Source organism: Poecile atricapillus, chromosome 2 (genome assembly GCF_030490865.1).
Source record: "Poecile atricapillus isolate bPoeAtr1 chromosome 2, bPoeAtr1.hap1, whole genome shotgun sequence".
In the NCBI taxonomy this organism is placed as follows: Eukaryota; Metazoa; Chordata; class Aves; order Passeriformes; family Paridae; genus Poecile; species Poecile atricapillus.
The window spans coordinates 152,857,460-152,871,093 of NC_081250.1; the positions used below are offsets into that span (position 1 = coordinate 152,857,460).

The 13,634-nt window shown below is 51.0% G+C and overlaps 4 protein-coding genes across 4 annotated transcripts; 2 read left to right on the forward strand and 2 right to left on the reverse strand.

Moving 5' to 3' along the window:
* Window positions 1-1,091: 1,091 nt before the first annotated feature.
* Window positions 1,092-2,090, forward strand: LOC131575111 (feather keratin B-4-like). The gene is made up of 2 exons (XM_058830154.1): window positions 1,092-1,255; window positions 1,448-2,090. Exons 1-2 carry the CDS (start codon window positions 1,093-1,095, stop codon window positions 1,819-1,821), a joined length of 537 nt encoding a protein of 178 aa, XP_058686137.1. The 5' UTR covers window position 1,092; the 3' UTR covers window positions 1,822-2,090.
* Window positions 2,091-4,408: 2,318 nt separating this feature from the next.
* Window positions 4,409-4,771, reverse strand: LOC131575128 (feather keratin B-4-like). The gene has a single exon (XM_058830177.1). The coding sequence runs from the start codon at window positions 4,769-4,771 to the stop codon at window positions 4,418-4,420; it is 354 nt and encodes a 117-aa protein (XP_058686160.1). The 3' UTR covers window positions 4,409-4,417.
* Window positions 4,772-8,374: 3,603 nt separating this feature from the next.
* LOC131575122 (feather keratin B-4-like) lies at window positions 8,375-9,233 on the forward strand. Its single transcript, XM_058830170.1, has 2 exons — window positions 8,375-8,413; window positions 8,571-9,233. The coding sequence occupies exon 2, from the start codon at window positions 8,591-8,593 to the stop codon at window positions 8,942-8,944; it is 354 nt and encodes a 117-aa protein (XP_058686153.1). The 5' UTR covers window positions 8,375-8,413; window positions 8,571-8,590; the 3' UTR covers window positions 8,945-9,233.
* Window positions 9,234-11,341: 2,108 nt separating this feature from the next.
* LOC131575124 (feather keratin B-4-like) lies at window positions 11,342-11,921 on the reverse strand. Its single transcript, XM_058830173.1, has one exon. The coding sequence runs from the start codon at window positions 11,919-11,921 to the stop codon at window positions 11,568-11,570; it is 354 nt and encodes a 117-aa protein (XP_058686156.1). The 3' UTR covers window positions 11,342-11,567.
* Window positions 11,922-13,634: the final 1,713 nt, after the last annotated feature.

Genomic DNA, 13,634 nt, shown 5'->3' on the forward strand with positions numbered 1-13,634 from the left:
CCTCCTCTCTCAAGAAATCCAAGCCCTTTCAGCTTCTCATTTTGAGGATACCCCAGTCCTGTAACTGTCGTAGTCTCCCTACACTCCTCTTGGTCAACTATGTCCATGTCCTTGTTCCACTCCGGAGCACCAATAGTGGTGCGGGACAGAAGAGTCAACTCCCCCAACCTGCTTGTAGTTGTTCTCCTACATTACGTATCCTGGTAACTCCTGGAGCTTTTTATTCCGGAGGGTACATGTCCACCTCATGATCCGCTTCAGTTCCAGCAGGACTACAAGGACCTTCCCTTCTCAAGTGCTTAGGTTGCCAAGGGAAGGGCAACTGGTGTCATGAGTCTGGAGTTCTATCAAGGCTTTAACAGAGTCCCACAAGACACCCTTGTCTCTAAACTGCAGACACTTGGGTTTGATGGGTGGACTAATCAATGGAGGAGGAACAGCCAGAGAGTGCTGGTCAATTGGTCTATGTACAGGTGGAGGCCAGTGATGAAGCCTTCAGGTCCCTGCCTTGGACTGGTGATCTTGAATACCTTTATCAAGGACATGAACAGTGAGATCAAGACCACCCTCAGCATGTTTGCAGGTGCCAGGAAGCTGAGTGTTGCAGTTGACACAAGAACATGGAGGGATCCCATCAGGAGGGACACTGGGAATGGTGAGAACATAAGAACCTCATGAGCCTCAACAAATCCAAGTTCAAGGTCCTGGATGTGCATAGGGGCAATCCCAGACATGAGCACAGCTTAGCAGAGGAACTCCTTGAGAGCAGTTTGACAGAGAAGGATTTGCAGGTTCTGATGGACCAAAATCTAGACATGACACAGCAATATTAATTTTCAGCCCAGGAAAACAACCATACCCTGAGCTACATAGAAACATGAGTGGACAGCAGGAATGGCTGGGGGTGAATTGAACACAGGAGAAAACACCCAAATTCTTGTGGGCTTTCTATGTATCTTCCACATTCCTGACACAAAATAATAGCAATCCATTGGCTGCTATTGTTCCCCATTAAAAGCTTCTGCCAAGGTCAGAGGGACATGACCTCAAGGGGAGGGCATGGAATCACATAACATCAGGAAGGAAAACAAGATGCACCTTATGACTCACCAGGCTGAGCCAGGCAAGAGCTGCTGCCTAAAAAATGCCCCAAGGCCATCGGACAAGGCTGTCCCGCCCCTCCAGGACCAGCATAAAAGCCAGCCCAGAGCCTCTCTCCCTCACACACTTCTCCTCCTGCTCCTCCGACAACAAGGTGAGCCTAAAAACCCCAGACCCTCCTTTTCCTGCCCTCTTGGACCCTCTCTTCCAGGGTGCTCAACCTGAGCCTCAGCAGCCCTCACACCTCCCCACAGCCCTGCAACACCTGCCCCACTCCCTCGCGCTTTTTCATCACTGCCCCTTGCATCCCCCAAACCCCTGCCCTGTCTCACCCCCTCTCTTCCAGGGACCCTCCACACCACACCCATGGCCTGCTACGACTCCTGCCGTCCCTGTGGACCCACCCCGCTGGCCAACAGCTGCAACGAGCCCTGTGCCCTGCAATGCCAGGATTCCCACGTTGTCATCAACCCTTCCCCTGTGCTGGTCACCCTGCCAGGACCCATCATGACCTCCTTCCCCCAGAACACCGCTGTCGGATCCACCTCCTCGGCTGCCGTGGGCACTGAACTCAGTGTGCAGGGACAGCCCATCTCTGGTGGATTTGGTGGCTTTGGCTATGGCCTTGGCTATGGCCGTGGATTTGGCTACGGGCTGGGCTGTGGCTATGGGCTGGGAGGCCTGGGCTGCTATGGCAGAAGGGGTGGCTACATCTGCTAAGGGCCCTCAGCAGCACCCCTGACACCAACCCCCAGCTCCCTGGAACACATCTCAGGCATTGAGGACGCCTCTCTGGTCCAAGGCTCTCAGATGGACTCAGCACTTCCAGCTCCTGCTCTCAGGGCACCAAGCAAGGCAGTAGACAAGGGGCCAACCTGGGCTGCCCTGGAAACATGGCCCATCTGCCTCCTGCTCTTCTCCCACTCCCTGCTCTGCTTGGCCCCTTCAGCTCTGTCCAGCTGTCTCTGCTGCAAACCCCTTCTCCCAAACCAAGGGACCCTTGGACACCTCTGCTAAGCTGCTCCCACTGTGGGGCAGGAACCCTTGGTGGTCTGGCCAAACCATCCGCAAGCAAGGGGCCCCAGCTGATGGTTGCCCTACTTGCACCTTAGACCAGCTGCCTTCCACTGGTTGCTCCTGAATTTTCACTGTTCTACCTCAATAAAGTTTTCCTGCATTATAACCTCAGAAGACTTCTTCTCCTTTCTTCTCCCTAGACTCTTTGAGACTAAGGCAATATTGTTGAACCTATTGGGGTTGTTGAAAAAGTGCTCCAAGACCTCTTTTAGGAGATATTACTGCAATTCCAGTACCCATTGGTATGCTTTGTTCTTCCAGTGCATCACAACAACTTTTCAATTGCTTGAACACACGCTTGGATCCACTAATTTAGGTCTATTCGTGGCTCTGACACAAGGTCCTCCTGGGTGGTGCATTCACCCTGGCTGGACACCAGTTCCTCCTGACCCTCATCATCTCCTAAGGTCATTTACAGATCCACTCAAGCAGGTCCGTGTCTTCCCCTTTTTTGTGTCCTCAGAGTGGAAGGCCCAAGTCCAGTCGCATCAGAGTGCAGCAGAGTGGCAGGATGTGCTGCCCACACTGTGGGGATAAGCTCCAGACATGGGGGATTATTGCTCAGCTCATTCCCATGGCCAGGACGTGTCCAGTTCTTCATCCACCAGCACCCCAAGTCCTTTTCCTCAGGGATGCTCTTAATTAAATCATTGCCCATCCATCATTCATTACTGTGATTGATCCAAGGAGCAGAATCTTCCTCTTGACTCTGTTGACCTTCACGAGCTTCACACTAGGCCATCTCCCCAGGCTGTCCAGAACCCTCTGGATGCCATCCCTTGCCTCAGACCATGAACCACACCACTCACCTTGGTGTCATCCCCAGTCTTGCCAAGGGGGCACTCAAGCCCAATCTCATATCCCTGACAAAGATGGGAAGTTATAATGGTTCCAGTATGAGTCTCTGTGGGTCACCACTCATCCCTATTCTCAACACAGGGCCATGGAGCCATTGATCACAAGTTTTGAATGAGACCATCCCGTCCATTTAATATCCAGCCAGAGCTCCAACCATCAACTCCACATCTCTCCAGGTTAGAGACAAGGATGTTGTCTGGCACAGGAACAAAAGCTTTGAACAATTCCAGGTAGAGGATATTGGTCCCACCTTCCCTCATCCACCCATGCTGGAACCAATTCCAACCCACTAAAGCTGTCGCCAGGCTCAGATGGACATGGTCGCAAGAGCAGAACCTGGAATTTCAGAGCTGTGGGAAGCAAAAGAGTCCTAACCTCATGGCTCACCCAGCTGTACCAGGCACGAGCAGATAACCTGAAAAATGCCCAATGTCATGGGCAATGGCTGCCCCAAACCTTCAACCATGGATAACCCTCAAGGCTGTTCTCTGGATCTTCTAAACCAGAGTCTTGTTCTCCTTATTGCCAGTAACCCAGAGATTAACAGAGCTCTCCAGCATCACAAGAGAGGAGCAGAGGGGCAGAATCTGCTTGATTGGAGCAATCCCAAACGTGCACATTACAGATTGGAAGATGAGAGGATTCAGAGTAGTCCCAAGGAGGAGGACTTGGGGTGTTGGTGGATGAAGAATTGGACATTCCCCGGCCATGTGCACTCACCAACCAGAAACTCCCTGTATCCTGGGCTCATTCCCACAGTGTGGGCAGCACAAGAGAGTGGGGGAATCTTACCCTCTCTTCTCCTGTACCAGAATTTGGTGTAGAACTCTGAGCCCCCAGTGACAAGGAAGACGTGGTACCTGCTTCTTTGGATCTGTAGATGGGCCGGGAGATGATGAGGGACAGAAGCAACTGCTGCCCAGCAGAAGTGAACACACCAGCCAGAGAGGCTTGTGCCAGAGGCAGGGAGAGATCTGCCTTAGTGTAGGTCTGTGATCCAGTAGCTGAAGGATTTGTGGGATGTACTGGAAGAGCAAGGTGAGCCAGCTGGTAGTAGAATGGGGAAATAAATCCTAAAAGATATTTTGGAGCACTTTTTAACCCACCCCAGTAGAGTGTGGAACCCCAGCTTTGTGCTGAGTGAGACTGGAAGAGTCTTGAGATCAGAAAGAAGAAGGACTCATCTTAGGATGTGATGCAGGAAAACTTTATTGAGGTAGAAGACTGAAAGGCCATAAGCAGCAAGTGGATGGGAGGCAGGCTGAAGTGCAAGTAGGGTGACCATCAGATGAGTCCTTTGCTTGGAGGAGGTTTTGCCAGATCATCAATGCCTTTCTGTCCCACAGTGGGAGCATGATTCCAGGAGTGCTGCTGAGGGCCCTTAGCAGATGTAGCCACCCCTTCTGCCATAGCAGCCCAGGCCTCCCAGCCCGTAGCCACAGCCCAGCCCGTAGCCAAATCCACGGCCATAGCCAAGGCCGTAGCCAAAGCCACCAAATCCACCAGAGATGGGCTGTCCCTGCACACTGAGTTCACTGCCAACAGCAGCCGAGGAGGTGGATCCAACGGCGGTGTTCTGGGGGAAGGAGGTCATGATGGGTCCTGGCAGGGTGACCTGCACAGGGGAAGGGTTGATGACAACGTGGGAATCCTGGCATTGCAGGGCACAGGGCTCGTTGCAGCTGTTGGCCAGTGGGGTGGGTCCGCAGGGACGGCAGATGTTGTTGCAGGCCATGGTTGTGGTGTGGAGGGTCCCTGGAAGAGAGGGGAGTGAGGCAGGGCAGGGGTGAGAGATGCAGGGTAATGCAGGAGGGTGAGGGAGTGTGGAGGCTGTTGTGGGGCTCTGGGGTGGTGTGAGGGCTGCTGAGGCTGGGGCTGAGCGTGCTGGAATAGAGGGGCCCAGGGGTGCAGGAGCAGGAGGGTCAGGGGAGTGAGGCTCACCTGGTTGTCAGCAGGAGCAGGAGGAGAAGGCGTCAGGTGAAGTGTGTGAGGGAGAGAGGCTCTGGACCGGCTTTTATTCTGGTCCTAGAGGGGTGGGACAGCCTTGTCCCATAGCCTTGGGTCATTTTGTGGGCAGCCGCCCTTGTTTCAGCAGGCTGGGGAGTCATGAGCTGGGAAGTGTTTTCTTTCATGTAGTTCTGCAATTCCATGTCCAGTTCTTGAAGCTGTGTCCTTCTGACCTTGGCAGCAACTTCATTGCATTTGTATTTGGGAGGATTTCATTGTTAGATGTGAGTCAGGGAGGGTTGAATAATCAACCAGGGCCCAGCACAAATGCGATGTCATCAGTGAGCTAATTTTGTAGCACATGTCCTGTGTTTTGTCGGTGCCTTGTGAAGACTGGGCTCCTCTTCTGTGCCGCTGCATGTCCTTCAGTCATTGTGTTACACCCAGGAATGCTGAGGGAGCTGCTGATGTCCTGGGAAGGTCACACTGAAATTGTTTGGAAAGGTCCCCATGCCTGGGAGCTCTTCCTGATGGATGAATGAGACCCCATGCCCTTGTTTCTTGTGTAGGATCAAGAGAGATGGTCTGGAAATTAGAGCCTGGTTAAGTTGAATTTGTTCCAGTGCTGTGGTCCATTTGGATTTCTCATCATTCCATGGGAATGTACTCTGTCATTTAAAGTGTATTTGTTCACCTCTTTAAGAAATCAAATAAAATGTGGCCAGTGATGCTTGATCATGTCTTATCCAGTCTGGTCTGTGACGTAAATTTGCTTATGTTCCTCATTCAACCCATATTGTTTCATAATTTATATCCTGTCAGTCGTAATATTTTAATCCTGTTAGGAAAAAACACTAATTGCTACTGGATGGTCATTGTGATGTTACTTCCTCCTTTGTTATTGTGCCGGCGTGTCTTTGTGGAATTTTGTGATTCTGTGTCCTTCTTTAGAGGCTGTGTCCATCTGACCTTCTTGGCAGTTTTTAATTTTGAGGAGTATAAGCCAAAGGAATGGTATCGTTGTTTTGTGTCAGGCATGTAGAAGATGACAACAAAGCCCACAAGAATTGGGGTGTTATGGGTGAGGTCATGCCATGGAACACTCACAACATCTCCTTTGTCCGCTCTTCCCTTCTCACAGAAATAAACCCCACATGGTTCCCATTTCTAATCACAATGATTTTTCAGTCCTCTCAAGCTCTTGCCGCACCTGCACTGTTCTTGCTTCACAAAGTCCATGTCTTCTTCCAGTGTAGACACCAACACTTCACCCCAAATCAGATATCCTTATCTCTGAGGAGAAAGGAAGTGTCAGTCTGATAGAAAGCCTTTTTCAGAAGTTCTTTTACTGCAAGGATGCATGGCCATCTCTTGATCTGTTTGATCTCTGCCATGACAATAATGACATTCTCACATCTCCAGTTGATGCCCAGCTGTTCCTGCTGCTACACTTCTTTCTCTGCAGCCCAGTATGTGGTTGGTGTTCTGGGCTGAAAATTCACATTGCTGTTTCCTATCAAGATTTTGGTCCACCAGAACCCTCAGGTCTTTCTCTGGATATTCTCCTAAGGATTTTCTCTCCAAAGCTGTGCTGGGAGAGTCACAACCCAGGTGCAGGACCTTGAGCTCGGATTTGTTGAAGCTCATGAGGTTCTTACGTTCTCACCATTCCCAGTGTCCCTCCTGATGGGATCCCTCCATGTTCTTGTGTCAACTGCAACACTCAGCTTCCTGGCACCTGCAAACATGCTGAGGGTGGTCTTGATCTCACTGCTCATGGCCTTGATAAAGGTATTCAAGATCACCAGTCCAAGGCCTGAAGGCTTCATCACTGGCCTCCACCTGTACATAGACCAATTGACCAGCACTCTCTGGCTGTTCCTCATCCATTCATTATTCCACCTTTGAAACCCATGTATCTACTGTTTAGAGATAAAGATGTTATGTGGGACTGTGTTAAAGCCCTGAAAGAAGTTCAGGATGACACCAGTTGCCCTTCTCTTGGCAACCAAAGTGCTCTAGAAGAGAAGGACCTTCTGTTCTTGGTGGAACTGAAATGGATCTTGAGGTCACCATGTACCCTTTACGGTAAAAAGCTCCCACAGTTACCAAGACAGGATTAGGAAGAGAAATACAAGCAAGTTGAGGGAGTTGAACATCCTGTTCCTCACCTCAGATGAGGCCACATGGACATGAACATGGTTGACCAAGAGCAGTGCAGAGCCACCATGACACTGATGGGACTGGAGTATCCTTAAGATGAGGAGAAGCTGAGAGAACTGGGAATTCCTCCAGGCAGGTGGAAAGAATGCAAATAGGACACTTTGTCAATACGCTATGGAATGATCTCACTGATGACACCCCAACCTTTGTAAGCTTTACTTGAATCTTCTACATGTCCTGGCATGCACCACCAACAACAACACATTGGTCACTAAATCTCGAAACTGAAAACTATCACCAAGGTCAGGTGGAGATGGCCTCAGGAGCAGAACATGAAATTGCATAATTCCACAAAGGAACAACCAAACCATGGCAAAGAAGGAAAGAGGAGCTTGTTGACTGTCCATGACTAATTACTGGGCTTTGCTCACAGGAACAAAACATTAATACTTATGATTATAAGTTATGACACCTTGTGGTTTGAATGCGGAAAAAAGTAAATTGTCGACACAGATCAGTTTGGAGAAAAAAGGGATCAAGCCTGGTTTCTTTTTATTTATAGGATTTCTGAATGAGGCCATGGAATACACATTAATTGACAGTGTACATGGTTGAGTAAATTTCAGAAATCCAAATGGATAAAAATGGAACAAGTTCCACCTAAACAGCCTCACATTTTCCAGATTCTCCCTCTTGCTCACATACAAGACACAAGCACAGGGACTTTATTTCATAAATCAGGAACTGCTCACAGGCACTGGGACCTTTCCAAGATATTGCTCAGTGATGTCCCAAGGCCATCAGAGACACCCTCAACATTTCTGGGTGTCAGTTCAATGACTGATGGATGTCCAGTGGCACAGAAGAGGAGCCCAGCCTTCACAAGGCACCGACAAACCACAGCACACAAGTGCCACGAAACAACTCCACTGATGACATCGCATTTCTGCTGGGCTCTTGTATATTTAGCCCTCCCTGACTCACATCTATCAAATCCACCTAAATATCATCTCCTAAAGCTGTTGCCAAGGTCAGAAGAACCCGATCTCAAGAGCTGGATATGACACTGCAGAGCTGTGAAAAGGAAAACATTCCCCACCTCATAACTCACCAGGCTAGGTCAGCAAAGAACTGCTGCCTGCAAAATGGCCCAGGGCCATGGGACAAGGCTGTCCCACCCCTCCAGGACCAGCATAAAAGCCGGTCCAGAGCTTCTCTCCCTCACACACTTCGCACATTTTCTTCTCCTGCTCCTGCTGACAACCAGGTGAGCCTCAAACCCCTGATCCTCCTGCTCCAGCACCCCTGACCCCTCCTCCAGCATGCTCGGCCCCAGCCTCAGCAGCCCTCACACCTCCCACAGCCCCACAACAGCCTCCACACTCCCTCACCCACCTGCCCTGCCTCACTCCCCTCTTTTCCAGGGACCCTCCACACCACACCCATGGCCTGCAACAACCTCTGCCGTCCCTGCGGACCCACCCCGCTGGCCAACAGCTGCAACGAGCCCTGTGCCCTGCAATGCCAGGACTCCCACGTTGTCATCAACCCTTCCCCTGTGCTGGTCACCCTGCCAGGACCCATCATGACCTCCTTCCCCCAGAACACCGCTGTTGGATCCACCTCCTCGGCTGCCATGGGCACTGAACTCAGTGTGCAGGGACAGCCCATCTCTGGTGGATTTGGTGGCTTTGGCTATGGCCTTGGCTATGGCCGTGGATTTGGCTATGGGCTGGGCTGTGGCTACGGGCTGGGAGGCCTGGGCTGCTATGGCAGAAGGGGTGGCTACATCTGCTAAGGGCCCTCAGCAGCAACACCTGACATGAGCCTCTCACTCCCTGGAACACATCTCAGGCAAGGCAGCAGCCAAGGGTCCAGTCCAGGCTGACTGCAAACATGGCCCTCTCCTCCTCTTCTTCCGTTCCCTGCTATGCATCCCCCCTTTGCCTATGTGCAGTCTCCTGTGCTGCAAGCCACTTCTCCCAAGACAGAGCCCGTGAGACACCTCTGCTGGGCTGCTCCTTCTGCAAGGCACAAAGTCTGGCACAACCTCCTGCAAGCAAAGCACCTTATTTTACTCAATAAAGTTTTCCTGCATCATAGCTTCATGCATCCGTCTATTTTCTTCTCCCTAGACTCTTCCAATCCCTGCTCTGTGCTATGCCAGGGTTGTAATGACCATGGGGGTGGGTGAAAAAGTGCTCCAAGACCACCTTTATGTGTTACTTCCCCAGTTCTCTTACCCACTGGCACGCTTTGCTCTTCCAGTGCATTCCATCAGACCTTCGGATACTAAATCACAGGCTTGGATTCACTAATGCAGATTTATCCCTGCCTCTGGCACAGGCTCCTCATCATCTTCCATGTTGTTTGTTCCCTTTGGCTGGACAGCAGATGCTTCTGACCCTCATCATCTTTCAGGCTTTGGGAGATTTTCACCATCTTCCTTGTCTTTGGGAGCTCAGAGTTCAAAACAGAACTCTGGTCTAAGTACAGGAGAGCAGAGTGAGATTCCCCCACTCTCTTGTGCTGCCCACACTGTGCGGATGATCCAAAGATACAGGGAGTTTCTGGTTGGTGAGTGCACAAGGCTGGGACACATCCAGTTCTTCACCAACACCACAAGTCCTCCTCCTTGAGGCTGCTCTTGATCCCCTCATCACTCAGCCTGTGTCCTGCATTTTTGACATTGCTCTATTCCAGGTGAGGGAGATTCTGCCCCTCTGCACTTCTTTGCTCACACTAGAGAACTGTGTTTATCTCTGGGTTACTGGGAATAAGGAAGGCAAGACTCTGCTGGGTAACATCGAGTATGACCTTGAAGATGATCAGGGGCTGAAGGTTTGGGACAGCCATTGGCCATGACATCGAGACATTTTTTTCAGGCAGCATCTCTGGCAAATCATAAGGTGGGCAGTGTTTTGCTTCCCTCGGCTCTCTGGTATAGTGTCCAGCTATTGGGGTTGCGTCTGTCTGACCTTGGTGGCATCTCTTAATAAGCTGGTATTGGTTCCAGCCTTGTTGGATGAGGGGAGAGGGAACAATATCACGTAGCTGGACTTATGCATGGCCTTTGTTCCTGTACCAGGAGGCACCTGCATATTCAGTCTGGAAAGATGTGGAGTTGTGTTTGGGCCATGTGGTGGATAAGGAATGGATGGGATGTCCATTCAAAGAGGACAAAGAATCATAGAGGACAGTCTAAGTCAAGCTGTTGTGGTCACTGGCTCTGTGTGTGTGGAGAAAAGGGATGAATGGTGACAGGCAGAAGCTCCTGTTGGGAACAGTTTAATTTCTCATCTTTGTCAGGGACATGGGCAGTGGGATTGAGTGGGATGTGCAGCAAAATCAGAGACAAGGACAAGCTGAGTAGTGTTGTTGGTTGTCTGGAGAGAAGGGATGGCTTCCAGAGGGGCTGGAATGGGTTGGGACAGTGGGATATTGTCCGTTTCATGTAGCTGAACGTGGCCAAATGCAAGCTCCTGCATTTGGTTTGGAGCAGTGCCAAACATGACCACGGACTGGACAATGAGAGAGTTGAGAGCAGCCTAGAGGGGAAGGACCTGGGATGTTGGTGGATGAAGAACTGAACGTTCCTAGGCCATGAACAGTCACAGATCAGAAAGCCCATGTGTCCTGGGCTCCTCCTCACAGCATGGGCAGCAGGTGAGAGGGGAATTCTGTCCCTCTACTCTGCTCTTCTGAGACTGGAGATGTGTATTCAGAAGATGTGGACATGCTCGACCAGAGCTGTAGATAGACAGGGAAGATGATGAGGGTCTGGAGCAACTGGTGTCCAGCCATTGTGAACCCATACACGGCTTCCATCAGAGGCAGGGATAGATTTGCATTAGTATATCCCAGCCTGGGGTCAAGCAAGTGAAAAGTTCATGGGATGCACTGGAAGACCAAAGTGTGCCAGTGTGTGCCTGTGAAGGAAGAGGACGCTTCTCAATGCTGCAATGCAAAAGAATTTTATTGAGGCATGAAGAGAAAATCATGAGCAGCAAGTGGAAGAGGCCTAGCTGAGGTACAAGTAGAGCAACCATCAGCCAGGGCCTGTTTGCTTGCAGGTAGTTTGGCCAGAGCATCAAGGAATTCCTGTCCCATAGTGGGAGGAGCCTGATACTGGAGGTGCCTGATTATCTCTGACTTAGAAAAAGCAGTTTTCAGCAGAGGGGAATGAATAGAGCCAAAGGGGCGATGCAGAGCACAGAGTGGGAGAAGAGCAGGAGGCAGATAGGACATGTTTCCAGGGCAGCCCTGACTGGCGTCTTGTCTGCTGCCTTGCTTGGTGCCCTGAGAGCAGGAGCTGGAAGCGCTGAGTCCATCTGAGAGCCTTGGACCAGAGAGGCGTCCTCAATGCCTGAGATGTGTTCCAGGGAGCTGGGGGTTGGTGTCAGGGGTGGTGCTGAGGGCCCTTAGCAGATGTAGCCACCCCTTCTGCCATAGCAGCCCAGGCCTCCCAGCCCGTAGCCACAGCCCAGCCCGTAGCCAAATCCACGGCCATAGCCAAGGCCGTAGCCAAAGCCACCAAATCCACCAGAGATGGGCTGTCCCTGCACACTGAGTTCAGTGCCCACGGCAGCCGAGGAGGTGGATCCAACAGCGGTGTTCTGGGGGAAGGAGGTCATGATGGGTCCTGGCAGGGTGACCAGCACAGGGGAAGGGTTGATGACAACGTGGGAATCCTGGCATTGCAGGGCACAGGGCTCGTTGCAGCTGTTGGCCAGTGGGGTGGGTCCGCAGGGACGGCAGAGGTTGTTGCAGGCCATGGTTGTGGTGTGGAGGGTCCTGGAAGAGAAGGGTGTATGGGAGGGCAGGGTTGTTTGGGGTTCAAGGGGTGGTGATTCATGAGGGTGAGGGAGTGTGGAGGCTGTTGTGGGGCTGTGGGGAGGTATGAGAGCTGCTGAGGCTGGGGCTGAGCATGCTGGCAGAGACGGCCCAGGGGTGCAGGAGCAGGAGGATCAGGGGTTTGAGGCTCACCTGGTTGTCAGCAGGAGCAGGAGGAGAAGGTGTGAGGAGAAGTGTGTGAGGGAGGGAAGCTCTGGGCCAGCTTTTATGCTGTTTCTGGAGGGGCGTGACAGCCTTGTCCCATGGCCTTGGGGCATTTTTTAGGCTGCAGCTCTTGGCTCGCCCGGCTTTGTGAGTTATGAGGTCGGCAGTATTTTCTTTCATGCAATTCTGTAATTCCATGTCCTGACCCTGAGGCTGTGTCCATCTGACCTTGGCGGCAGCTTTTAATTGCAAGAATTAGTGTCCATTATCTTGTTGTTGGTGCCTTTCAGGACACATAGAAGATTCAAACAACCCTGAGGAGAACTGATGTGTCATCAATGAGAACATGCTGTGGCATATTGACCTCATTTCCCATTTGCCTTCTTCTGCCTGAAATAACCCCCAAATCTGTCAACTTCTCCCTGTTTTAAGGGTACTCCAGTCCCGTCAGTGTCATGCTCTCCTGGCACTGCTCTTGGTCAACCATGTCCATGTTCTTGTTCCATTCTGCAGCCCACCAGTGGGGCACAACAAGATGGTCAGCTTCCTCATCCTCCTTGTATTACTTTTCCTATTTATTTCCTAATTCTCTCCTGGTAATTGCTGGACTTTTTTACATCAGAGGGTACATGGCCACCTCATGATCCATTTATGCTCCATCAGGACCACAAGGTCCTTCCCTGCTCCAATGTTATTGCTGACGAGGGAATGGCAAACAATGTTGTGTGCCTGGATTTGTATCAGGGCCTTAACACAGTCCCACAGAACTTCCTTATCTCAAAACTGCAGACACGTGGCTTTGAAGGGTTGTCTTATCAATGGGTAATGAGTAATTGTTCCCCTCATGCTGCTTCTCCTTATCCTCCATGAGGTTTCCTTTCCACGTGTCCGTCACAGCTCAGCACTGTGACCCCACAGCGTGATCTTGCTGGCCCCAGCTGAGACAAGCGCTATGGATGAAACAACACAAGACTCTGAGGAGCATAGGACACCTCCTTTAGTCATGTGGATTGCTTTCCCATCTCCAATGGCAAAAGCCAGGAATATAGACAAGCCTGGAGAGATGTAGCCAAGGTAGGGAGGAAGAGAACGTGATCAAAGGGGCAGACGCTCATGCCCAGAACACCTGCAAAGCTTAGAGCAGCCTAAAACTTCTGTGAGGAAATGGAATCCTTCTTCATCACACACACACAAAAACAGCACACCAGTGCCATGGGGTGACCTCACTGATGACACCCCATCTCCACAGAGCTTTGGTCATGTCTTCAATCCATCCTGACATAAACCATCAAGCATTTAACCTCTAATACTCACACTTAAAAGCTTCTGCCAAGGTCAGATGGACACGGCCTCAAGAGAAGGACATGGAATCGCAGAATCCAACAAAGGAATGCCAGCACCATGACAGAGGAGGAAAGAGCAACTCACTAACTGTCCACTAGTAATTACTGCTTTTTACTAATAGGACCACAATATTAAGACTGATGGAA

What these genes read in the sequence shown, in the direction of transcription:
- LOC131575122 (XM_058830170.1), top strand. Translation starts at nt 8,591, where the DNA reads ATGGCCTGCAACAACCTCTGCCGTCCCTGCGGACCCACCCCGCTGGCC.
- LOC131575128 (XM_058830177.1), bottom strand. Translation starts at nt 4,771, where the DNA reads ATGGCCTGCAACAACATCTGCCGTCCCTGCGGACCCACCCCACTGGCC.
- LOC131575111 (XM_058830154.1), top strand. Translation starts at nt 1,093, where the DNA reads ATGCACCTTATGACTCACCAGGCTGAGCCAGGCAAGAGCTGCTGCCTA. An exon ending in CCTGCTCCTCCGACAACAAG is followed by an intron (nt 1,256 to 1,447) that starts GTGAGCCTAAAA and finishes CCTCTCTTCCAG; the next exon opens with GGACCCTCCACACCACACCC.
- LOC131575124 (XM_058830173.1), bottom strand. Translation starts at nt 11,921, where the DNA reads ATGGCCTGCAACAACCTCTGCCGTCCCTGCGGACCCACCCCACTGGCC.